The sequence below is a fragment of the Papio anubis genome, chromosome 5 (assembly GCF_008728515.1).
Source record: "Papio anubis isolate 15944 chromosome 5, Panubis1.0, whole genome shotgun sequence".
Taxonomy (NCBI): Eukaryota; Metazoa; Chordata; class Mammalia; order Primates; family Cercopithecidae; genus Papio; species Papio anubis.
The window spans coordinates 147,417,350-147,443,829 of NC_044980.1; the positions used below are offsets into that span (position 1 = coordinate 147,417,350).

The window sequence follows — 26,480 nt, forward strand, 5'->3', positions numbered from 1 at the left end:
AGGATAGAAGTGGAATAAGAATGTGAGAGAATAGCCTGAGACACAGGCAAGGGCATGGTTGGAAGGGCAGTCCAGGAGGTGGGGACTGATCTTGACCCTGAGTCTGTGTGTTCTGGTTTTCTCTTCCTGACTTCTTGTCAGAAACTGCTGTGGGTTTTTGATTTCAGGTAAGATCCTTGGGGCAGAGTCAGAGCAAGCTGCTGGAGTACAGTCCAGGCTGGAGTTCTGATTTTTGTCCCATTCTCTAGTTTCTCCTGGCTAGAACTTCATTTCTCACAACTTTTATAAAAGGACTGGATCCTGACCGGGCATGGTAGCTCACGCCTGTAATCCCAGCACTTTGGGAGGCTGAGGCAGGTGGATCACCTGAGGTCAGGAGTTTAAGACCAGTCTGCCCAATGTGGTGAAACCCCATCTCTACAAAAATAAAAAAATTAGCCAGGTGTAGCAGCAGGTGCCCATAATCCCAGCTACTTGGGAGGCTGAGGTGAGAGAATCTCTTGAACGCAGGAGGTGGAGGTTGCTGTGAGCCAAGATCACGCCACTGCCCTCCAGCCTGGGCGACAGAGCGAGACTCTGTCTCAAAAAAAAAAAAAAAGGGATTGGATCCTGTGCTGTCAAGTGCAGTGCTTATCAGTGAGTAATAGCCTTTGTCATGTCGCTGGGCTTAGCCAGGTGTCCTAGAGTCTGCCTTTTGGGTAGCTTGCTTTGGTGAGGACAGATGCCCCAGGAAGCCAGGCCAGAGTTCCTGGAGACCCTCTGCTAATCTCATGATTATTGAACTTCCAAGCTACCACACACTCCTATTCACTGTCACCATTCATTTTCACAGTAACCCTATGGGATCTAGCTACAGTGACAGTCCTCATTTTACAGATGAGAAAACAGGTGCTCATAGAGGTTCACTAATTTGCTCAAGGCTCCACAGTAGTTAGTAAGTAGCTGGGGTTTGAGCCCATGGCACACTGACTCCAGAGTTCATACTGTACACATCATCTGGCTTTGCATTCTCCTAGACCACAGAATTGTACATATCCTGCCAGGAAAACTGTTCGGGGAGAGAGAGGACTTGCACAGATCTTGAGATGCTGATATCTGTATAGGGCTCTTATGGCCCAGCCTAGACGCTTCAGCTCTGCCTCCACTGGCAGGGTGGGCTCTGGGGACGTAAGCCAAGTGGGTATAAGCCAGGCACTGATCCTGCTGGGGAGTCCTGACTCTTCTTCCCTTAGAGATGTTCCTTTTCAGCTCTGCGGGGCCACGTGCAGGTCTGCTGGAAAGACCTTGTGGGTTTTCAGGCATGGCCTTAGGGTCAGTAGGAAAGGCTGGGGGTGGGGTTCTCTACAGGCTTTGGGAGGCTCTCTTTGTGTTACCAAAGAGGATGGAAAATACCCTATGTGTTGGGCCTTTTGACTTCTTTTGAAGGGGAAATCTTCAGGTTGCTCAAGCAACACCAATTCATTGTAGAAAAATGGTCCAAATACATTTTAGCAAAAAGAAAAACAACCTCTTGGTAATCTGCCCACTAAATATCCAGCCCCCATGAACATAAATACGCATGTAAATATAATAAGCCTTGATGGGATTGTATATCTTTCTAGACCAGTGCTAGCCACATACATTAAAATTTTCTAGTAGTCATATTTTTTTAAAAAGTAAAAATGGGAAATCAGTTTTAATAATCTATTCAAAATGCTGTTTTAACATAATGTAAAAATAATGAAATGTACATTCTTACTAAGTTTTTGAAATTTGATGTCTTTCACACTTAAACTTCTCGATTTGGACTAGAAACATTTCAAGTGTTCAGTATTCACATTTTGTGGCTCGTGACTATGGTATTGGATAGCATATTTCAAGTGTGTGTGAGAGTATACATATATATACACCTTTTAATAAAAAGACAAAATGGGATCATAGTATAGTAGCCTTCCCCTTGTCCATGGGGGATACATTTCAAGACCCTCCAGTAGATGCTTGAAACTTCAGCTAGTACTAAACCTATGTGTTTTTTCCTGTATGTACATAACTATGATGAAGGTTAATTTGTAAATTAGGCACAATATATTATAATAAAAGTTATGTGAATGTGGTCTCTTTCTCAAAATACCTTTTTTTTTTTTTTGGTTCTGTTTTTTGAGATGGAGTTTTGCTCTTGTTGCCCAGGCTGGAGTGCAATGGCATGGTATCAGGTCACCACAACCTCTGCCTCCAGGTTCAAGCAATTCTCCTGCCTCGGCCTCTGGAGTAGCTGGGATTACAGGCATGCACTGTCACGCCCTGCTAATTTTGTGTTTTTAGTAGAGACAGGGTTTTTCCATGTTGGTCAGTCTGGTCTCGAACTCCCGACCTCAGGTGATCCGCCTGCCTCCCAAAGTGCTGGGATTACAGACATGAGCCAACGCACCTGGCTTTTTTTTTTTTTTTTTTAAAGACCTTGCTGTTCTGTCCTTTGAGTTACTGTTGGGACAGCTGGGAAGAGGGAGAAGTTGAGATAAACAACGAGAAAGACTCCATGACTGGAAGTTTAGTCCACCCAGTTTTTGTACTGGAAGGGCTTGTTGCTGATTTCATTAAGAAAACGTATGAATGGGGGCTTCTGTCACCTCAGTATATCTTATTGTACTGTACTCTCCTATTTTGGGGCCTCAGTTGACCATGGGTTACAAACTATGGCTGGCGGGGTGGGGATCCACTGTATTGTAAGCTATATATTTTTTCCATTTAGAAACATAGGCTTTCAAGGGGACTTAATCTTTTGTAACCCTCAAAGCCACCTTGGGAAGGAAGGTAGCAGTTTCCTGTTGAGAGAAAGGTTAAGGAACTGTGGCTGTGCAGGCACATACCCAGCTGCTACCTGTGAGCCCTCCACTCTTTCCCTGCCCTTTGCAGGCATGCTGGGGTTGAGGCCTCTGAGCCGGGGCCACAATTCACATGCATACTTGTGTAAGTGCATGTTACCACACAGCACTGTGCTGGGGGAAGCAGGCCCAGATAGGGGAAGATACCGAGCTGCCACACAGGGATAGGATATTTAAAACACAAGCACTCTGAACTCCCAGTCCAGTGTTCTTTCCACTCATCTGCCAGATTCTGAGAGCTTCCTGCCTGGTTTTGGAACTACCTGAAGTACAAAGGGGAAACTAATGGAGGGTGGACAGAGACCTTCCACTTGGTTTGTGTGGGAGTGCCCCCAAGTCTACAGCCCACCCCGCTGGTGGAAGCAGGCCAGCGCTGGCCTGTCTCATGGGGAGAATAAATGTGGATAGGCAATGGGAAAAAGACCAGTTGGGCCAGAGTAGTTGCAGAAAGGGATGTGGGTTGACTTGAGTCAGGTTGGGACTTAGACATCTCTAAATAATTGGTTTGTCCAACAATGCTGCACCCCAGTGTGGGCGCAAGTGCCTCACACTAGGCCACTTTGTGACAAGAACGTCATGCAGGTTTGAGATTTGTAGGAGCCTGGTTTCATTTTTTTTTGTTTGTTTCTCCACACCCAAACCTGTGCCTGAGTTTTTCAGCCTGTAAAATTGGGCTGCCTCTTAGGTGTGCCATTGGCCTGCTGCTGGCCTCCTCTGCCCCTTTGGAGGAGGGTTGAAGATGAGCAGCTGACTTGGGTTAGCCCTCAGATGAAAAGGAGGAGAGTACTGTTGATTGGGAGTTTAAAGACTGGATGGAGTTTAAATACCTGATGATCCAGGGAAGCCAGCCTTCCTCTACATCACTGCATCCCTGCCCTATGCTTGTTTGCACTGCAGGAAATGGCAGCTATGGCACTCAGCAGCCCTGTGCCAAGTCTCCAGGCTGGGGAGGGCCTGCTCCAGGGAGTGAGGGGGTGCCTTGGTTTGCACTCCTCTGGGAGCCAAATTGCCTCGAGGTGGGATATTGCTCAAGACGGCATTTGCCAGAGCTGAGGAGTCTAAGGCACCATCTTTTGATTTCTCCTGGGGTCTAGTCTTACTACTCAAACCCTTGGATTGAAAGGGTTGGTACTACCTTTGGGAAGACTTCATCTCTTGCATTTCCTCTGAGGTGGGATTGGAGAGGCAGTAAAGGTCCCTATTGGCTGTTGCTGGGTTTGTAGTTGCTCTGGGATGTTCTCTGCTATCCCTGCCCCAGGCCTTTTCTGCCCACATATCATCAGTGCCATTGCCCCTCTGAGGTGGCAGCTCTTTGGAGATCCTAGACTTGAAGCAGGTCGGAATCTAAAAGGGCTTTGGTCACTAAGAAGCCATCTGGTTACTTCTAATTTTACAGAAAACCAAGTCTGTATCTTGGACAAAGTGTCTCAGGTGGCACCAGGGGGATCACAATGCCTGCATTAGGATTTCTAGACTTTGTTGCCTTGAGGAAGGAAACAGTTGAAACTCAGTAATTTCAGGGAAAAAAAGAAAAACAGGAGGCCTCTTTGAATGGTCGGTGCTGCCAGAGTGGAGATTAGAAGAGGACTAGGGCTGGATATGGTGGCTCACACCTGTAATCCCAGCACTTTGGGAGGCCAGGGTGAGAGGATCGCTTGAGCCTTCAGTCTAGCTTGGACAAGATGGCAAGACTGTCTCTACAAAAATTAAAATTAGCTGGGTGTCACAGCTAATTTAGTCCCAGCTACTTGGGTGGCTGATCCAGGAAGATCGTGTGAGTTCAGGAGCTTGAGGCTGCAGTGAGCTAGGATTGTGCCACTGCACTCCAGCCTGGGTGACAGAGCGAGACCTCGTATCTAAAACGTAATACAAACAAGAACTTCAAATAGAAAAATTAGTTGGGTGTGGTGGCAAGCACCTATAGTCCCAGCTACTCAGGGGACTAAGGTGGAAGGATCACCTGAACCCAGGGAGGTCGAAGCTGCAGTGAACTGTGATCACATCACTGCATTCCAGTCTGGGTAACAAAGTGAGACCCTCCCTCAAAAAAAAAAAAAAAAAGGCAACTCCCCTGGGGCTTTGGTGCTTGCCGGAGCCCAGGCCTTCAGGTTGCAGGTGGCACTAGAGCATTGTCTTTGCAATAAACAGTGCTTTTGATTCTTGACTGTTTTTACTCACATCATTCCCTTTTCTGAGTTGCATTATCCCCACTTGGCAGGTGAACTAACAGGCTCAAGAGGAGTGGATTCTGGTGGCCTCAGTCCCCTGTAGGGCCTGCAAGCTTGATCTGGAGCCCTTTGGGGACAAGAACCTAATGTTTGTTTCCTGCAATGCTGAGAGGGGTTTGGGGTAGCCTGGGATTTCATATCCTTGGGGTCAGATACCTTCTCACGGGGTGACCTTTGGCTAACCACTTAGCTGCTTTGAGTCTTCTAAAACTGGGATAATAGTCCCTCCATTGTGAGGACTGAAAAACTTACTGCACAAAAGGCCCATGGCAGGAGGCCTGGCTTTCTGCGGTAAATGCCTAGTAAGTGGTGGCCATTATTACTATTATTAATATTTTAAAATAAATATGGCTGGGCTTGGTGGCTTACACCTGTAACCCCAGCACTTTGGGAGGCCAAGGTGAGAGTATCCCTTGAGCCCAGGAATTCAAGACCAGCCTGGGCAGCATAGCAAGACCCACTATCTATTTTATTTTGTATAGAGTCAGGGCATTGGATAAGCACAGTAAGATTTTTAGGGTAAGAGAAGCTGTTTGGCTGTGAGGCAAAAGCAGGTGGACAATTTCCTTCAGAACCTTCATTCTTCTGTCACAGCCAAGTTTTGGAGCTTGTTGTAAAACTTAAACCCAGCCCAGACTGGTCCCTTGTGACCTCATATCTGTCAGGACACTCATCATGTGGCTTCTTGGATCAGTGTTGGTTCCTGGTGCTGGAGATTGGACTGGTGGGTAAAGGAAGAGTATCTCCTGCACCTCTCTTCTGGCTGCTGTTTATATGTGTAATTGAAACTACCTGCTCTTGTGAACCAATGAAGTCTTGTCTATACAAGTGAGACCCTGCACTGGGGTTTGGAGACCAGGGTTCCTTCCTGGCAGTCTCACTCATTGGCAGCTCAGTTCTCAAACATTAATCTGCCATGAGCATTGCACAGGAAGCATACAGCTGCAGGTGTTCAATTTCTGCCCACCTTCCTAAATTGATTTCTGGAGTTTATAGAGGGAGTCAAGAATCTGCATTTCACCCAAGCCAACCCCTCTTCCCAGGTGCTCTGTAGACCACAGAAGTGGTACTGCAAGCCTGCTAGCTCACTGATCTACAGTTTCTACAACTGTGAAGTGAGTGTTTTTCAAACTGCCTTCTGCTCAGGAACTCCTGCTGAATGGGAGTCACTCAGTTTAGTAACATTTCTTTTGGAGCAGCTCTGCTATTTTATTTTTCTTTTCAAGAAATTTAAGTGTTTAATCCATACTAAAGAATATAAATGTAAAATAACAAAACAATAACCCAAATACAGTCTTGTGTCGCTTAACAACAGGGATACATTCTGAGAAATGTGTCATTAGTTGATTTTGTCATCGTGTGAACCTGGAGTGTACTTACACAAACAAATGGCACAGCATACTATGGACTATGGGTGTATGGTATAACCTGTTGCTCCTGGGCTACAAACCTGTGCAGCATGTTCCTATACTGAGTACTGTAGGAATTGTAATACAATGGTAAATATTTGTGTATCTAAACATAGAAAAAGTATTGTAGGCCGGGCGCAGTGGCTCATGCCTGTGATCCCAGCACTTTGGGAGGCCGAGGCAGGCAGATCGCCTGAGGTCAGGAGTTCAAGACCAGCCTGGCCAATGTGGTGAAATGCCATCTCTACTAAAAAAAAAAATGCAAAAATTAGCTGAGCGTGGTGGCAGACACCTGTAATCCCAGCTACTGGGGAGGCTGAGGTGGGAGAATTGCCTAAATCCAGGAGACGGAGGTTGCAGTGAGCAGAGATCACGCTACTGCACTCCAGCATGGGTGACAGAGCAAGACTCTGTCTCAAAAAGAAAAAGTACTGTAAAAATATGGTATAAAATACGGAATAAAAAGTGTTCCTTCTTCATACCCACTGCTTCACTTTATTAGCCTTAAAATGTTTAAAGATTTTTAAAAATGGCACACTGACTACAGTCAGCAACAATCTATTGTGCATTTAAAAATAACAAAGTGTAACTGGATTGTTTATAACACAAAGAAAGGATAAATGCTGGAGATGATTTATACCCCATTTACCCTGATGTGATTATTATACCTGTATCAAAGTATCTCATCTACCCCATAAATATGTAAACCTACTATGTATCTACACAAATTAAAAATTAAAAAATACATATAATAAAGTGGCACACTGGCATAGGGCAGCTCCATTATAATCTTACGGGACCAACTGTCATGTTTGTGGGTAGGGATGTCATTATTTGGCTCATGACTATACTTACTACTGGTTTAAGAAGTACAGCTCTGATTTAAAAATATTAAATATGGTATTGTGGTTTTGGGTAACTCCTGTCAATTTAACAGTTGAAATTCACTAGGTGAAATCAAAATAACTTAAGTATGTACAGAGAAAACCTACCTTAGAACTACCTAGCAGATTCCTGACTCCACCATTGCTGAGCAAAAAATCTCTGAAGGATGGGACCCAGGAATCTATATTTTGACAAGCTCCTCACATGGTAATTCGAATGCATGCCAAAATCTTAACAGCGTGTCCTGGAAAGCTGGCTGCATTTGTGGAGATCAGTGGGTGTAAGGACAAAATCACAAGATGTTAGGACTGGAAGGACTGTAGATGATAGGATTCTGCCCACCCGTACCACAGGCCTCTGAATAGAGAGACTGAAGACACTGGAGGGCAATTCTTGCCAGGCATCCATAACAAGAGCTCTGGTGTCTGAGCCAGGACTGTCAACCAGTCTCTTGACTTCTAGCCCAGGGCTCTGGTCACAATTCCACTTTCAGTTTGGAACATGGGGCAATAGTCCTTCCTTGCTATGGTGTCGAGATGTAACTAAAAATATAGGGGACACCCAGTTAAATTTGAACTTTAGATAAATCAAATGTTAGTATAAGTATGTCCCAGTACTGCATGGGACATATTTAGTCTATAAAATTACTGTTTATCTGAAATTTAGATTTAGCAGTATCCTAATCTGTTAATCCTGTGAGTTGGCTGTCATGGACCCCATTCATGGTTCAGGAAAGTGAGAGGTTAAATCTGACTCCTGGGATCATCTCTGTAAGCTGTCTTTTTGCTTCCTCATGAACCTAGTTGCTTGGCTCTCATTGATGTGTGGCCCATTTAATGCCTATCAAGTTACAAGCTGCATGAGAGATTGCTCAGTTTTGACTCATCTGTCCCTGACCTTGTGAGTTACTTAATTGATAGTGGCTCTTGGTTAGTACATCCAAGAATGGACTCCAAAGTCCATGCTGTTAACTGCTGCTCTAACCTGTCTCTTAACCCAGTGGCATAGTAAATTGTTGGTAGGGTGGCTTTGGGACAGAGATCGGACAACCTTTACATTCCCTTTTTTTGTTTGTTTTTGAGACAGAGTTTTGCTGATGTTGCCCAGGCTGGAGTGCGATGGCATAATCTCGGCTCACTGCAGCCTCTACCTCCTGGGTTCAAATGATTCTCCTGCCTCAGCCTCCTGATTAGCTGGGAATACAGGCATGTGCCACCACACCTAGCTGATTTTGTATTTTTTAGTAGAGATGGGGTTTCTCCATGTTGGTCCGTCTGGTCTCGAACTCCCGACCTCAGATGATCCGTCTGCCTCAGCCTCCCAAAGTGCTGGGATTACAGGCGTGAGCCACTGCGCCTGGCCCCCCTCTACATTCTCTAAAGCGGTGTGCTGGTGCCTTGAGAGCATCTGTGTGCAGGGGTGGGGAGTCTGCAGGTGGGGCAGCACCCCGGCTGCTAAGCCTGTACTGTCTCCATGTTCATGGCATCTCAGGACTCAGCTCTTTTCCATTTGGGGTGTAGCATATGAACTGAAGGAGCCTGTAGGTCAGCCTGAACTCACTGAGAGAGGCAAATTGGCACCTCCTGGGAAGCAAGGCTGCCTGGCCAGGCTGGCCTGGATTGGAGGAACTAGTTGCTACTCGAGAACTCCAGCTTCCTATCTGCTTTTGGGATGACCCTCCCTGGAAAGTCCCTCCCATTGCTGTGGAATTTTCAGGCTACCAAATGTGCCCAGCCTACCTCTCAGGACAGACAGACAGACAGTGAGAAAAAGATCTCCAGGGTCCACCAAGTCTTCCAGAGGGAGCTGAGAAATTCAGTCTTCCCTGGCAGGGCTCAAGAGGAAAAAAGGGATTGGAAATGGGGCCCCTCCCAGAGCCACTTCAAAGCACTCTCCCCTGTGGTCATGTATTTCAGTTCCATGTGAGTAGTTTTTCTTGACAGTATGGGTAGTTTTGGGGAACAGTTCCTGTGACACTTTGGGTCCCTAAGGCCCTGCCCCGACCCTGTGAGTGGATATAGTTGGGCACAAAGTATATTTTGTTGAGGAGGAGATGTTCACTTCCCGGTTTGCCAAAGAGCTATAGATTGGGAGACAAGGCCTTGATGTTCCAGTGCCAGCTCTACAGCAAATCACTGGTGACTTTGGCCTCTCCTGGTCCTCAGTTTTTCTGTATGTACTATGAGATTCTCAAGTCTTTCCAGCCCTGTCTGGGTCTGGGATCAGCCTCTCCACTCCAATAATGGGAATAATCCAAAGTAATTTTTTGGGGATTCAGAAGCCTCTTCCAACAAAGGATGCCCTAAGATTGGAAGGACAATAAAAATGAGTTTGTGGGCCGGGCGCAGTGGCTCATACCTGTAATCCCAGTACCTTGGGAGGCTCAGGTGGGTGGATCACTTGAGGTCAGGAGTTCAAGACCAGCCTGGCCAACATGGTGAAACCTCGTCTCTACTAAAAATACAAAAAGTTAGCCAGGCATGGTGGCTTGCGCCTGTAGTCCCAGCTACTCAGGAGGCTGAGGCAGTAGAATCGCTTGAACCTGGGAGGTGGAGGTGGCAGTGAGCCTAGATCGTGCCACCCACTGCACTCCAGCCTGGGTGACAGAGTGAGACTCCATCTCAAAAAATCAAAAAATGAGTTAGTGTTACCTGACGTGGTGGCTGACCACCAAGGACAGGAAGAAAACCTCTGAGGTTGGCAGCCTCCCACATCAGGGTAATGGAGTCAGGTGTGCATGGAGTTGTGCGTGCCTGGCAACCTGCCTGAGAGGATTGGCTTCTGAAGTCCAGGGCCTACGAGAGCCCATGGGAGCTCCACAAACTGGTTATGCATAGCTCATTTCTTTAACTGGGAGTCATCATCATACCTACCTTCCAGGCTCACACCTGGCACTTTGGGAGGCTGAGGCAGGTGGATCACGAGGTCAGGAGATCGAGACTATCCTGGCTAACGTGGTGAAACACTGTCTCTACTAAAAATACAAAAAAATTAGCCGGGCATGGTGGCACACACCTGTAATCCCAGCTACTGGGGAGGCTGAGGCAAGAGAGTGGCGTGAACCCGGGAGGCGGAGCTTGCAGTGAGCTGAGATGGCGCCACTGCACTCCAGCCTGGGTGACAGAGCAAGACTCCGTCTCAAAAAAAAAAAAAAAAGAAAAATAAATGAGCTACTACATGTAAAAAACTTTGGCACTATGCAAAGACATAGTAAGGCAAGCTTGTCCAAAGGACGCCTTTGAATGCGTCTTGACACAAATTTGTACTTTCTTAAAACATTGAGATTTTCTTGCAATTTTTGTTCTTTAGGCTCATCAGCTGTCATTAGTGTTAGTGTGTTTTACATGTGGTCCAAGACAATGATTCTTCCATTGTGGCTCAGGGAAGGCAAAAAGACTGGACACCTCTGTAGTGAGCGCTCAGTAATTGATTGCAGTCTAGTGGAGTTGAGATACACACAGAGGCAACCATTTCAGGCTGCAGTGAGTGCCCTGAAGACCTTAAATTGTAGACTGAATTAGAACTTGATCCAGAGTTGCTGGTTTTGTAGCACTTTACATTGGGCAGTCAGGAAGCCTCCTGAGGAGAATTTATATTGAGATCTGTGACTAGGCCTGAGGAATCAGTCATCTTGCTCTTCAACATTGTGACCTTGGGCGAGTCCCTTCCTTCAGTGTCATTTTCTGGACAACTGGAATAATTGTGTCTTTTTGAGATGATTAAGTGAAATCATACATAGACAGCAACTTAGTTTTTGGTACCTAGTCAGTATGCAGTAAAAGGTGATTTTTATTACTGTTCTAACTAGAACCAAATGTGCTCGTTAGAAAAGGCTGGGTTAGGGAGCTGGCACTTGGAGGCCAGGAGCTTTAGTGGCCACTGATATATTTCAGCTGTGTTGATTATTGATCAGCTTTGGACCAGGATTTCAGGGACTGGTACCAGCAGTGGGAGTGGCCACAGCCACCTGAGGGTGGCTGGGTCCACGTCTGGGCAGGGAGAGTGGGAGCACTGGGCCACCTGGGTCACCACAGGCTAAAGATAGTCAGCTGGGGCTGGGCCTGGGCTGGGCCAGGCTGGCCAGCATCATGTGACTGGAGCCTGGCCCACCCTTGCCCCTCCTCCCAGGCCAGCAGCTCCCTTTCAGCGGGAACTCAAGATGGTCTGACCTTCTGAACATTTCTCTCCTTCCCTTTCTCTGCCCACTCCTCTCCCTAAGAATGCCCTTCCGGCCCCTCCTGCATTTCATCTGCAGGTCTAGGGGAAATTTGGGTGGGAGGACTGGGCAGAGAGGCCTCTGAGAGATGGTACCGACAGCAGCAGCTGGTGACCAAGGTGAGGAGGGCTAACATGGCATTCTCTTTACTCCATAGAAGAATGTTCCTGCTTGGGGGGCGCTGGGGTCAGTCAGCATGGGAGGAAAGGCCTGTGGGTCTCCAGGCTCTCTTCTATGACTCCACCCTATCCCCAGGATGAGTGACAGCTGAAAGTAGCCAGGCTTTTCCGATAATCTGCCCCCAGGCTGGCCTGGGAGGGACAGGCACAGGTGGGTAGTATAACCCAGGCACTCTTTCCTGCCTGCCTCACCCTCCAGATGGTATTGCTGCCTTCCACAGTCAGGGTCCCTGGACACAGGCTCAGGGAGATAGTGGTGGCCTTCCTCATATCTGGGGGCTGAGGGAGGGGCACAATCCATGTCAGCTGGATCCCCCTGAGCAGCCTCTGGGAGAACTGGGAGGAACTGGGAGGTGGGTCTGGAAGGAATGTCTCTTTCCTCATAGGGCTGCTAGTGCCAGAGTTCTGGAGTTAGACTCAAGCTGGGTGTGCTTGGTGGTGGTTTCTCTTGCCTCTCTGGGTAGGGAAACTAGGCACTTCCAACCACTGAAGTGCCACTTGCCCAGCTGTTAGCTTAGGTGTCACTGCAACAGGCTTTGGTTTTCCTCAGTATGTAGAATGATGCCCGGGCATCCCTGCTGTTGAGAAACTGTCCTGTTGGCTACAATAAGGTGGTAACTTATACCCCTTAGCTTCTCTTCCAACTGCTTTTAGTGGTTAAGAGCACAGGTTTTAGAGTCGGACTGCTTGACTCCAAATCCTGTTCTGCTCTTTGCTGGCTGTTATCTTGGCAAATAACCTTTCCACCATGTGTCTTGGGTTCCTCATTTTAAAATGGGACCAATGAAAGAAACTAATTCAGCATGATCAAGATTAAGAGAATCCCTGCCGAGAATTTAAAACAGTGTGTGATGTCTAGTAAATGCTCACTACATATTGTTTACACTTGTCATTAATTGTGCATCTACAATTGGCTGCTAGCATTTCTTGTGCTTTGGTGAGAAATCTAAGTGGTTGAGATCTTTCTTTCTGTCCTCACACCTGTAGACCCAATATTAGTAAGGAGGGTGATGCTGGGGTAGAATGGTAGGTAATGCTCCCAGGGGTTATACAACTGATGAGTGTTGCATTCTGGGCTGAGGTGCAGCACTGATATCAGGCAGTTGGGTTGCCTGTGAGTCAAAGCTGGGCTAGGGCCTGCATTCTTCTGGGAGCCAGCAGTTTCTAGGACACTAGCAGTTTCTCTGTACTTGGGAGGGCCCCAGCTGAAGGTTAAGGGTTGAGGCTGTAACCTCAGGAATTAGCACTTGACAAGCAAAGCCTCTTCTGGTGTGAAGTCACCATTCATTAAACAAGTGTCTGCTGTGTTGCCAGGCCCTGAGCTAGACACTGGGGTAGTGCTGTGAAAGCAGCCCTGTGGTCCCTACTCTCAGGGAACGGGCAGATAAGTAACCAACCAGTTAACGTTTACAGTACCGTGGGAGCACATAGCAGGGTACTTCACCAGACTTGAAGTCTGGGAGGTCTCCCCCAAGGAGGTCGACCTAATGGCCAGGTGTATGGTAGCAGATGGGTGAGTGTGAATGTAATATAGCCCCTAAACCCAACAGATTACCTTGTTCCTCAAGGTAGTAGTTCTTAGCTCTCTGGTAAACTCAGCCTTTTCAGATGCCAATCTCCAAGAGATGATACCAGTCCCCAAATAAGCATTTGGTCTTCCTAATTTTCCTGGCAGTGCTCAGGGCTGAAATCTGGTAGTCTTTCTAGTCACCCACTCTGGGTACTGAAGGCTTTCTTTGGATAGCTCTGCCTTTTTTCACCTTTCACGCACCAGTCCCTCAGTTTTAATTCTAGCTTCTTCCTGCCTCTTACCAGCTTTTTTTACTGTGACCTATGAGTTTGAATCACCCATGTGCTTTCTACCTGTTGGTTGAACCAAGTTCTTGCTCCTCAGACCTTCACATCTGGAACCTCTGGGTAGCTTTTGTTTCAAAAGTTCAGCAGCCTTAGGATCTTTTGAGAACAAGACAGTAGTGAAAACACCTTTAAATCTTTTTACCTGACTGTGTACAGGCCAGAGTTACGGGTTTAGTAAGCTGAGAGAGACTCCTTGAGCCTGGGCTGTTTTCCTTTTCTGTACTGAGTACAAAGTGGAATGACCAAATTTCAGCTGAAAGGGAACTTTCTCAGCCTTCTCCATGTTCTTCCTTCCTGCCTAACAAAGCAGGGCTTTATGTCAAAGCACCTCTGGGGGACCTGTGGTAAATTCCCCCATCTTTCTATCCCCATTTTAAACTACAAAGTTCGGAAGCCTTCCTTTCCTGGGGAAACTTGCCCTGGGGCCCAGGTGCCTCCTGTCTCTGGAGGGCAATGTGGTGGTGTGGTGTCCCCACCCAGTGGGCATGGATTACCACTCAGAAGAGCCAGGTGAGGGGGGGCCTCATTGGCAGTCTGGACTGGATGAATTGAACCAGTTGATCCCTAAGAGAAATTTTTCCCATACGTTCTGATTCTTTCATTTTGAGAGATGATTTGGTGTATCTCCCCGCCATCCCCATCTCTCTCAGAGTGAGGGTGGTGATTGCTTGGAAATAGTAAGCTTCCTTTGTGAATTGTAATATTAGCATTTGTTGGGCATTTATTGTGTGCTAGGTACTCTTACTGTGCGCTGTTCATTTAACTGTTCCAGCAGCCATGTAACTGTGACTTCAATTTTACAGAGGAAGGTGAAGTTCAGAGGGACCCTGTGAGGAGCAGAGTAGGTAGGGACTCCACCCTAAGTCCATCCCATAGCAAAGTCCACATGCTTAATGGGGCCCTCTGACTTTCCTAGGTGGTCTTTGAATGAGGGGGCGTTAGACACACTTGAAAATAGAGGCTCAAAGAATCTCGGGGTTAGACAGTCAAGGTCGTGTGGTCATCAAGCAGTCCACTTTACAGAGGAGCCGCCATCCCTACTCCAAGCATCCCAGTTAGTAATTCCTCTCTGCCCTGCCATTCCTTAGCACCCACCTTCTACCCTTCATTTCTCTTCATCCTTCATTAGCAGTAGTATCATTAGCTCCCTGCTTGACACTCAAAATAACCTTAAGTAATCCAAGTGAAAATAGTGGGTTTGCCATGCAGATAGTTGCCAGAAAAGCCCTCGAGTGTCCTCACGACCACCACATTCAGATTGCTTCTTACACATAGCAATTTTGGTATGCTTCACTTTTATTTTATTTTATTTTTTTTGAGATGGAGTTTTGCTCTTGTCACCCAAGCTGGAGTGCAGTGGTGCGATCTCAGCTCACTGCAGCCTCCGCCTCCCGGGTTCAAGCAATTCTCCTGCCTCAGCCTCCTGATTAGCTGGGAATACAGGTGCATGCCACCATGCCCGGCTAATTTTTTGTATTTTTAGTTACAGGCAGCATTTCACCATGTTGGCCAGGCCAGTCTGAAACTCCTGACCTCAGGTAATCTGCCAGCCTCGGCCTCCCAAAGTGCTGGGATTACAGGCGTGGGCCACTGCACCCGGCCGGTATGCTTCATTTTTAACAAAGGCGTGTGTGTATTTAAGAAGCCCCTGGACCCCCTGGAACTAGAATTACCAGAATTAGTACTGACTCCTGGCTATAGTCCTTTGGGACAGAAGGTGGTTTTCCTTCTTTTCCAGATACCCTTTAGGCTCTGGTTTGCCTTAGTTGAGGAAGAAGACCCTCCTAGGGACTCTGTGTGCCATCCTCCCTCCTACAATCTGGGCCTCAGACCTGTGGGTGGATAAGCTGCTGGGCCCAGTCATCAGTAGCTGTTTACTCAGAAAAACCAGGGAAGTGCTCTTAGATTACACTAAGAAGGTTTTTGACCCATTCCTCACCAGTAGACACATGGAAACCACTGGGCTTCATGGAATTTCTGGTGAGCTGTGGAGGAGCTTTGGCAAGGGAGTCAAGATTTATAGCTTCTCATCTTAGCTCTGCAGCTAGTCTTGAGGAAGTCCCTTCCCTTTTTCCGGCCTCAGTTCCCTGTCTACAAATTGAGTGGATTGGAGCTATGGTCCTGTCATTCTATAATTGTTTTCTTCTTTTTTTGAGACGGAGTTTCACTCGTGTTGCCCAGGCTGGAGTGCAGTGGTGCAATCTCTGTCACCACAACCTCCTGCCTCCCGGATTCAAGCGATTCTCCCACGTCAGCCTCCCAAGTAGCTGGAATTACAGGCATGCGCCATCACACCTGGCTAATTTTGTAATTTTAGTGGAGACGGGGTTTCTTCAAGTTGTTCAGGCTGGTCTCGAACTCCCGACCTCAGGTGATCCGCCCACCTCGGCCTCCCAAAGTGCTGGGATTACAGGTGTGAGCCACCATGCCCAGCTATAACTGTTTTCTTGACCAAGTGAATGGTGTTTCCTGACTGGGCGTTGGGTCAGTGGCAGCAGGCATGCAGGTTTCAGAATGCAGGGGTAGAAGGAGGAGAATTATCCCCTGATTTGGTTGGGATGGTGCTAGACATGGGGATTGGTGCCTGTGCAAAGGATTGGTTTGCATTGGCAGCCATTACAGATGCCAGGCCCAGCTGAACCTGTATATTCTGTGTGTGCGTGTGTGTACCTGTGTGCACACCTGCTCTAGTGGGTTACCTGGTGAGGGTTGGTGGCTGAGACAGATACTTGAAGTCATCAGAAAGCCTAGTCTTCTTTCTGGTCTCTTGCAGGGTCTGACAGCAGCTCATCTGAACCCTTCTGGGTTTCCTTGAAGCCCAATAGGCTTTTAACAAATCTGTGAATTTTAGATTTTAAAGGCAGAAGTGGCTCTTGCTTCCCAGTGGATTTTTCTGCCTTTCTGGGGGCTTTTTTCTACTTGTCAGGGGCAACTTGAAGCCCCACCTGGGAGCAGAGAAAGAATGGCACCATGGGTTTTCAGGACAGAGGAATCTGGGGATGGACCTTTTTCAACAAACTCACACAGGACTAATTTAAGAATATTCATGTGTATGCTTAGACTGTATTCTCATCAGCTTGGGATTGGTGGCAGAGTAGGGAATTGGTGAGGTCTTTTCATGGCAGGAGGGCTCTCAAAACGTTGATTGGAGGCTGAGCTTTCTATACTTTACCGTCTCCTTTTGTGATCAAACAATGATTTGACTTTGCCTGGACTTTTTAAGGAAAAGTCTTCAGGAATACCTTGCCCTCTGCACCTGATTCCTCTTTATAACATCCTGTTAGTGAAGTTGGTGGTGGTGGTACACAGGCCCTTTGGCCTGCTCTCCTGGTAGCAGGCACACAGTGTTGCTGGGTACTGGGAGAAGTGATTACCAGCCATAGTGCAGGTATACACGAACCTGGCCCTGGTTTGAAGCAGACAAAGATTTTATCAGGGGACTAGATGGTATTAGGCTCATCCAGGCTAACCCAGAAGTTGCAGGAGTGTGGGTGCAGAATGGCCCCTTGGGCCTAAGAACTCTATCTTCTTGGAACTGAGATTTTCTGGTTCACCATCGCCCTGCGCTGGGGGTATGGGATGCTGTTGGCTGGGTTCCACAGCTCCAGCTCTCGAAGGCACGTGGGGTATCTTGAGGGGGTAGTGGCTCTGGTAGGGGGTGGAAGCCCATGTCTGTCTGTTGAAAAACTGAAGTCCCTGTAAATGTTATATTTAATTCCTGGTAGTTCTTACATGTCCTTCTAGAGTTTGTACTGTATGTGTGTGCATGTACACATTTTTGTTTTACAAGAAGGATTTTTTAAAAACTTCAGCCAGGCGTGGTGGCTCACGCCTGTAATCCCAGCACTTTGGGAGGCTGAGGCAGGCAGGTTACTTGAGGTCAGGCATTTGAGACTGGCTTGGCCAACATGGTGAAACCCATCTCTACTAAAAATACAAAAATGAACCGGGCATGGTGGCGTGCACTTGTAGTCCCAGCTACTTGGGAGGCTGAGACAGGAGAATCGCTTGAACCTGGGAGGTGGAGGTTGTACTGAGCCGAGATGGCACCACTGCACTCCAGGCTGGGCGACAGAGCGAGACTCTGTCTCAAAACAAACACTTTTTTTTTTTTTTGGAAACAGAGTCTTGCTCCGTCACCCAGGCTGGAGTGCAATGGTGTGATCTCGGCTCACTGCAACCCCCGCCTCCTGAATTCAAGTGATTCTCCTGCCTCAGCCTCCCAAGTAGCTGGGATTACAGGTGCCCAACACCATGCCCAGCTAATTTTTTGTATTTTTAATAGAGTAGAGACGGGGCTTTGCCATGTTGGCCAGGCTGGTCTCAAACTCCTGACCTCAGGTGATCCACCTGCTTTGGCCCCCCAAAGTGCTGGGATTACAGGCATGAGCCACTGCGCCTGGCCACAAACAAACTCTTCATTTGTTGTGTCCGTCTTTTTTATATTAGTAGAGATCATTGTCTTTTTAATGACTCTTCTAAAAATGGATGAACTTTAGTCAGTCCCCTATTTTGGGGTATGTAGGTTGTTTTCCATTTTTTGCAGTTATAGATAATATTTTAGTAGGACATCTCTGTACATAACTCTTGTTTAATTTGTATCATTAGGATAAATTCTTAGAGGTAGGACTGTTGAGTCAAGTGGGAGTCCACTTTTTCGTTGGAAACTGAGAAGACAAAATCATTCCTGAGCAGCTGGCCTGGTGTGGTCCCTAGATTTCTTGATGGCTCACTTAGGGTTTTTACTTTGCCTTCCCAATGATCACTAGTCCTGGTCTGCTCACATCAGACTTCTAGAATATTAGGGCCACAAATGATCTTTCAGACATCTGCCATGATTCAGGAACCCTGAATTATAGTGCTGACTCTGGTGACATGGACTTCTTTCTCCAGGCCTCAATTTCTGTTAAAGAACTATTCTCTCTAAGGGCCTCCCACCTGAGGCTGGACTCCTGGGGTTTTGGCTGCTGGCTGCTGGCTGCTGGCTCCTGGCTCTTTGCATGATCTTGCTTTCTATGACTTCTTTAGAAATGGGCTGGTAAAATTGTTACTGGTGTTTGAGCATATGTCTTTCCCCTCTCTACTGTGTCTTTCTCCTTTGGGAACTTGCAGGTTGCTTGGTGGAGTGGGGACGGTGATGAGGGTGAGGAGCTGGCAGTAGCCCCATCACATGGGCTTTGCATTACTAACTCTCCCTTCTTGTTCCCATAGAACACTCTGCTCCAGCCAAAGTGGTGAGGGCAGCTGTTCCTAAACAGCGCAAAGGCAGCAAGGTAAGGAATCAGAGTGGGCAACCCAAGGGGACTTTCTGGAGGTGGTGGCCTCTTTCCTGTTCTAGTGAATGCTCCTGGACTGCCAACAAGTTCTGGATTGTCTGTGAATTCCAGGGGAGCTCCTTCTGGGTATCCATTGTGAGTGGTCCTGGTGAACAGACTGATGTGGCCTCTGATCTCTTGGTGAAGCTTGGGTTGGGGGCTGAATAGCAAAGGCAGGGTCACTCCTGGGGCCCTCATAGTGTATGTTCCCTGCAGGTTGGTGACTTTGGAGATGCAATCAACTGGCCCACACCTGGAGAGATAGCCCACAAGAGTGTTCAGGTGAGTCTTTGTGGAAGGATAGGCAGGTTTGAACTCTGTTGACATACACACATTTAGCTCATCAAGCTTCCAGAGAGCCTTAGCTCTAACCTTTCTCAGTTTTCTTTTTTTTTTCCCCCCCGACAGAGTTTCACTCTTTTTGCCCAGGTTGGAGTGCAGTGGCACAATCTCAGCTCACTGTAACTTCCACCTCCTGGGTTCAAGTAATTCTCCTGCCTCAGCCTCCCAAGTAGCTGTGATTACAGGCACTCACCACCACGACTGGCTAGTTTTGTATTTTTAGCAGAGATAAGGTTTCACCATGTTGGCCAGGCTGGTATTGAACTCCTCACCTCAAGTGATCTGCCTGCCTCAGCCTCCCAAAGTGCTAGGATTACAGGTATAAGCCACCGTGCCTCCTGGCCTCTCAGTTTTCTTTTCTTTTTTTGAGATGGAGTCTCGCTCAGTCACCAGGCTTGAGTGCAATGGTGTGATCTTAGCTCACTGCAACCTCTGCCTCCCAGGTTCAAGTGATTCTCCCGCCTCAGCCTCCTGAGTAGCTGGGATTACAGGCACCTACTGTCATGCCTGACTAATTTTTGTATTTTTTAGAGACGGGTTTCACCATGTTGGCTAGGCTGGTCTTGAACTCCTGACCTCAGGTGATCTGCCCGCCTCGGCTTCCCAAAGTGCTGGGATTACAGGCGTAAGCCACAGTGCCCAGTCCGCCAGCCTCTCAGTTTTCTAAATGGAGTGGTTAATACAATCTGAGCAACATTGAAATAGCTAAGAACTGGCATCATTTGAACCTTTGCTTTGTGTCAGAGACTGCCAAGTACAGTTTTCCTTTGTTATACATGGCGGGGCTGGTGGCAGGTGTTGGTTCCGGGACCCCTGTGTATACCAAAATCTTTGCATACTCAAGTCCTACATATATGAAAAGTTGGCCTTCTGTGTATACAGGTTTCACATCCTGCTAATACTGTATTTTTGATCTGCATTTGGTTTTTTAAAGTCCTGGATATAAGTGGACCCACACAGTTCAAAGCCATTTTATTCAAGGGTCACCTGAATTGCCTGTTCGTCATCTCATCTAACCCTCACAGTGACTCTGAGATAGGTCCTTTTATAATTCCCATTTTACAGATGAAGCTGCTGAGACTTGCAGAGGTTAATTACTAGCCCTTGATGGCCAAGTGGGGATTGGAAGTCAGGTGTGTTGTATTATTCCCCAGCCTGTGTTCTCCATCACTACGCTTGGGTTTTCTGAGTGAAGTAGGAGAGTGGTCATTAGGCCAAGCACCAACCTCCAGACCACATGTCTTGGGGAAGCTTATAAAATTCTCTTGGGCCCTAGCAAAGAGAGGACTCCTAGTCAGTTCTCTTCTTCCCAGCACTTTTGTTCTGGGCCAATGGCTTAGAGTCTTTACTCACTGGCTGTGGCCGCTTTTACTTCACAAACAGAGTTGTTGTTCATAGGCCAGAGGGCATCTCTTCCTTCCCACAGACGACCTAGACAACATGGCCCTATTGCAGGGAATAATTTTGCCCCCGTGAGCCTCAGCACTGCTGTCCTGAAGGTTGTCTCTGTCACTTAGACTTGGAAGCTGGAGAGATAAGTTGCCTTTCCACCTTCTGGCCTATTTGACCATGCTTCCCAGTGAAACCATCTCAGGTGTGAAAATGACCTTAGAATACATCCTGTCCAGCCTGCCATTGCATGCTGTGGCTCCTGCCTGCCTTTCTAGTGACAGGGAGTGCCTTCCCTCCTATACCACGAGGCACTCACACTCACCTCCCTGTTACTTTACTTCCTGCTGTAGCCACAGTCCCACAAGCCTCAGCCTGCCCGTAAACTGCCACCCAAGAAGGACATGAAGGAACAGGAGAAAGGAGAAGGGAGTGATAGTAAGGAGAGTCCAAAAACCAAATCGGACGAATCAGGGGAGGAAAAGAATGGAGATGAGGATTGCCAGCGAGGCGGACAGAAGAAGAAAGGTGAGTGACTGGGAGCAGATCTTGGGAGAAAGTGGCAGGGTAGAACTGTGAAATGTTAGGACTCCAGGGGACTGCTGGAGGAGTTTTAGGTACCCCCTCTGAAAAGTCAGAGGGGAACTGATGGATGTAGGCTGGTAAGACAGCAGTCTTCAACCATCTGTCATTAATCAGTCCCTCCTCTCAAACACAAGAGTTTTCAAAAAACCTGCTGAAAATTTGGCTTCTCTAATGCTGATCTAGAGTAACCATGGTTTAAACAAGATAAAACCTTCTTTGATGTAACAGCTTGCTGTAAATATGCCAGGCCTGGTATGGCAACTCCTGAATCCCTTCAGCTTGCTGTGGTACACTGGCTCTTCATATGATCACTGATGGCTTCCTATTTCCTTCTCCTTCTAGCTAGGAGGAAGGGAAGAGGGAAGGATGGCCCCTTTCCTTTTAGGGACTCAACCTGGAGTTGGTTACTTCAGCTTAACTCTCACAGGCAGTGTTTTGGCACCTGTCTATAGGGAGTCTGGAAAGCATGGTCTTCATTCTGGGCTGCCATGTGTCTGACTCCTGAAGGGGATTCTGTGGCCATGGAGACACTGATCGTAGGAGTTAACGAGGAGTCTCTAACACACTGAGGGCCACTGACCAGCTTATTTTAGAGATGAAAAAGAGGGCTAATGTGTGGGAAAGGGATCTGCCCAAGGTAACCAGATTGTGATTTGGGCCCAAGTACAGGGCAGAAGAGGAGGAGTAGGTAGAGCTGGCTAGGAGTGGCCTCTCCCTCAAGCCTTTCTCATGTGCCCGTGCTGTCTCCCAGGAAACAAACACAAGTGGGTTCCGTTACAAATAGACATGAAGCCTGAAGTACCCAGAGAGAAACTGGTTTCACGCCCCACTCGCCCGCCGGAACCTAGACACATACCTGCCAATCGCGGAGATATCAAAGGTATGCACTACCCACTATGGAGGGCCTGGCCTTGGGAGATACCCTCAGGCCTGACCTGGTACCCCTCTCCCCATAGGGTCTGAGTCTGCCACCTACGTGCCCGTGGCCCCCCCCACCCCAGCCTGGCAACCAGAGATCAAACCGGAGCCTGCCTGGCACGACCAGGATGAGACATCGAGTGTGAAGAGTGATGGGGCTGGTGGGGCGCGGGCTTCCTTCCGTGGCCGTGGACGGGGGCGTGGTCGCGGCCGGGGACGCGGCCGGGGTGGCACTCGAAGTACGTGAGGCCCCTTTGGGCTCCGGGATGTCCAAGGGTGTGCAGCGGGGGTGGTGGGCAGGAATCTCCTCTCCCTCATGGCACCCATTTCCCCCATAGCCCATTTTGACTACCAGTTTGGCTACCGAAAGTTTGATGGTGTGGAGGGACCTCGTACGCCCAAGTACATGAACAACATCACCTACTACTTTGACAATGTCAGCAGCACCGAGCTTTACAGCGTGGATCAGGAACTGCTCAAAGACTACATCAAGCGCCAGATGTGAGTGCGCGGAAGCCTTCTTACCCTGGAGGAATAAGTGAGAGGTTAGGGGTTGCTAGAGTGTAGTAGCTGGGCAGGCCCTTCTGGTGCTTAGCAGCAGTTTCAGCCTCAGGCTGAAAAGATAGCTTTTCTCATTGTTTATTACAGAAGTGATAACCACATTCTCATTGTTTATTACAGAAGTAGTACAACATTTACCTTAAGAAAATTAGAAACTACACCATTACAAAAGGAAGGAAAATACTTAGAATCTACCCCCTTCTGTGCTTCCATTTGTAATGACAACATTGACAGAATACTAACGAACATTTATTGGATCCTTACTGTCGGCCAGCCTCAATGTTAAGTGTTTTAGAGGCATTGTCTTAGTCCTGCAATTCTTATCTGTTGAATTCCTGTGAGCTGAGTCTTTTAGCCCCAATTTATAGACAAGCATACTGGCCCAGTAATTTGCACAGAATCTCACAGCTAGTAAGTAACAAAGCACAGATTTAAATCCTTTTCTGTCCTTTTGTTCTTAACCACTCCGATATATTGTCTCTCAGTCCAGTAAGGAAGTCACGTAAGAAAATAAATGGTTGTAATAGAGTGTTTGTAAGTGTTTTAGGAGCAGAAGGGAAAGTGACCAATAATATTTGGACTGGAATTTAAAGGAGGATGAGGAGTTGGCAGGCATGCCAAGGGGCTTAGGGCAGAGGGAGTGATTTGACCCAAGCAAGGTAGGGTGCCATGAAGGGATCACATCATTTCTTTTCGGCCCTCAATACTGTTGGTATATAAGATAGCGATGGGCTAGGTCAGAGGCTGTGTGAGATTGCTGGGATGTGTAGCAGAAGAAGGAAGGCATGCTCATAAAACTGATGCAGCAATCCCTCGGTGATAACTACTTCTTCCCTCCACTTAGTGAATACTACTTCAGCGTGGACAATTTAGAGCGAGACTTCTTCCTGCGAAGGAAAATGGATGCTGATGGTTTCCTACCTATCACCCTTATTGCTTCCTTCCACCGAGTGCAGGCCCTTACCACTGACATTTCACTCATCTTTGCGGTATGTCTTCCTCCCTGGAGCTGGGATGCAGGGGAAAGAAAGGTCCTTAGGGAGCTGGAGTTTGGGCCAAGGCAGAAAGCCCTGGAAGAGTCATGATCTGATGAAGTCTCAAGGCTTGGCTAGTCTCCTCCTCTCCCTCCTTCCTTTCTCTCTCGCTCATTATGGAAAATGTCAGACACTTACAAAAGTACAGTAGTATAATGAGCCCATCATCAGCTTCAGCAAGTATCAGTTTATGGCTAATCTTATTCCATCTGTACCCTCATCTGTTTATTCTCACATACTACATTGAAGAAAATCCTAGAAAACCTGGCATTTTGTTTACAAATATTTCAGTATAGATTTCTAAAAGATAGACTTGTTAAAAGAAAATAGCCACGATATATCATTATACCTAAAAATATTAACAGTTCCTTAATATCATCAAATATTTAGTCAGTTCCGATTCACCCCAGTTGGCTGTATATATATATATATGTTTTATATATAGTTTGTGAGAATCAGAATCCAAATAAGACCTATAGGCTGGGTGCAGTGGCTCACACCTAATAATGCCAGCACTTGGGGAGGCCAAGGGGAGGGTCATGTGAGCCCAGGAGTTCAAGATCAGCCTGGGTAACATAGCAGGACCCCGTCTCTACAAAAAACAAACAAGACCTGTGTATTGTCTTATTAAGTCTCGTGCCTCTATTTTTCTTTTTCTTTGCTGTTTATTATTTGAATAGACTAAGTTATACATCCTGTAGAATTTTCCACAGGGCACAGGGGTGTCATTTTAACATGTTCATCTGTACTCCAAGTTTTTTGTAAATTGGTGATCTAGAGGCCTGATGAGATTCACATTTTGAAGTTTTTTGCCCTCCTTGTCAAGAACACTTTATCATAATGATGTGTTTTCTCTCAGTTGGCACATGACATTTCATGTGATTGTCTCTTGTGATATAAGCTGCCAGCAGTGCCTTTAGGATTGCAAAATGACAACATACTGATTATATCAATCGGTCTTCATTTATTAGGTGGGATACCTCTTCAAGAAGTAACTTTGCCTCTACTGTTCAGTTACCAAGAGGTATAGTTTGTACAGGAAGGGCAGATTAATGTTTGATCTTCCTCCCTTTGTTAGCCATATTTATTTCGGTCTATTACAGTTAATGGATTGGATCAAATTGTCCCATCTTTGGTCAGTGGGACCCTCCACATTTCCTGCCCTAGATGTGGAATTGGCCACTTTTAAAAGGAACTCTAGTTCCTTTTGAGAAATGCTATTTAGATACCAGTCTGGGTTATAGGGGTGCTTTGTTGCTACTTGGTTGGTCATTCTTTCTAGATGATTTTTTTGTTTTTTTGGTGAGATAAAATACATTATGAGGTTATTCTGGTATTTTCTTTCTTTCTTTCTTTCTTTCTTTTGAGACAGAGTTTCACTGTTGTTGCCCAGGCTGGAGTGCAGTGGCACAGTCTCAGCTCACTGCAACCTCCACCTCCCAGGTTTAAGCAATTCTCCTGCCTCAGCCTTCCAAGTAGCTGGTATTACAGGCATGCACCACCACGCCCAGGTTATTTTGTATTTCTCGTAGAGATGGGGTTTCACCATGTTGGCCAGGTGTCGAACTACTGACCTCCGGTGATCCACCCACCTCGGCCTCCCAAAGTGCTGGGATTACAGGTGGGAGCGACCGCGCCCGACCTATTCTGGTATTTTCTATTAAAGGGTCTTTACTTAACCTTGTGGGTGTTTTATTTTACCTACTCCTTTATCCCATGCCCATAATATTAATTCCTAATGATATCAACATAATTACTCATTTTGTTTTATTTCACAGTATGTCTACAGTCTTTTTTGTGGTCTTTTTTTTTTCCCCCTTTTTTAAAGAGATAGGGTCTTGCTCTCACAGGCTGGATTGCAGTGGTGTGATCATGGCTTACTGCAGCCTCAACTGCCTGAAATCAGGCAATCCTCTTGCCTCAGCCTCCTGAATAGCTGGGATTACAGGTGCACGCCACCATGCGTGGCTAATTTTTAAATTTTTTGTAGAGATGGAGTCTTGCTGTGTTGTTACCCAAGCTGGTCTCAAATTCCTGGGCTTAAGCCATCCTCTCACTTCGGCTTCCAAAGTGTTGGGATTACAGGCGTGAGCCATTGTGCCAACCTCAACATTATTCTTACAATACCTCCACTACCACTGAAAACAGTTTTTCCACTAATATAGTCAAATAACTCTATCTTCAAGTCATTTGAAAGAATCTTTGTGTGGTTACACATTTAAATTTATATATATTCGTTTTATTTTGCTCCCAAGTTTTAGAGATTGTTTTCTCCCTACCCCTATAATTTTCTAAGTTGTTTTACATCTGCGTAAAACATTTACATGGTTCTAGAGTTTCCGCATGGTATAGTCATAGAAGTCTGACTTAAATTCTGTCAGGCCAGGTGCGGTGGCTCACTTCGGTAATCCCAGCACTTTGGGAGGCCGAGGCGGGTGGATCACAAGGTCAGGAGATCGAGACCATCCTGGCTAACACGGTGAAACCCCATCTCTACTAAAAATGCAAAAAATTAGCCGGGCGTGGTGGCGGGCACCTGTAGTCCCAGCTACTCTGGAGGCTGAGGCAGGAGAATGGTGTGAACCTGGGAGGCAGGGCTTGCATTGAGCCGAGATCGCACCACTGCACTCCAGCCTGGGTGACAGAGCAAAACTCCGTCTCAAAAAAAAAAAAAAAAAATTTCTGTCATATACACCCTTTC

General features: G+C 47.0%; 1 protein-coding gene across 9 annotated transcripts in view; it reads left to right on the forward strand.

The window, feature by feature from the left end:
- Positions 1 to 26,480, forward strand: part of LARP1 (La ribonucleoprotein 1, translational regulator) — a 108,367-nt gene that overhangs the window by 62,233 nt on the left and 19,654 nt on the right. For 5 of the 9 annotated variants that reach the window (XM_009209456.4, XM_009209453.3, XM_003900411.4 and 2 more), the window contains exons 2-8: positions 18,847 to 18,908; positions 19,167 to 19,232; positions 21,035 to 21,209; positions 22,018 to 22,146; positions 22,223 to 22,423; positions 22,523 to 22,685; positions 23,590 to 23,734. In XM_009209456.4, the coding sequence (XP_009207720.2) occupies positions 18,847 to 18,908; positions 19,167 to 19,232; positions 21,035 to 21,209; positions 22,018 to 22,146; positions 22,223 to 22,423; positions 22,523 to 22,685; positions 23,590 to 23,734 (941 nt within the window). The remainder of the gene's footprint in view (positions 1 to 18,846; positions 18,909 to 19,166; positions 19,233 to 21,034; positions 21,210 to 22,017; positions 22,147 to 22,222; positions 22,424 to 22,522; positions 22,686 to 23,589; positions 23,735 to 26,480) is intronic. The other 4 variants (XM_031666560.1, XM_009209454.3, XM_009209455.3 and 1 more) reach the window with 3 other exon arrangements.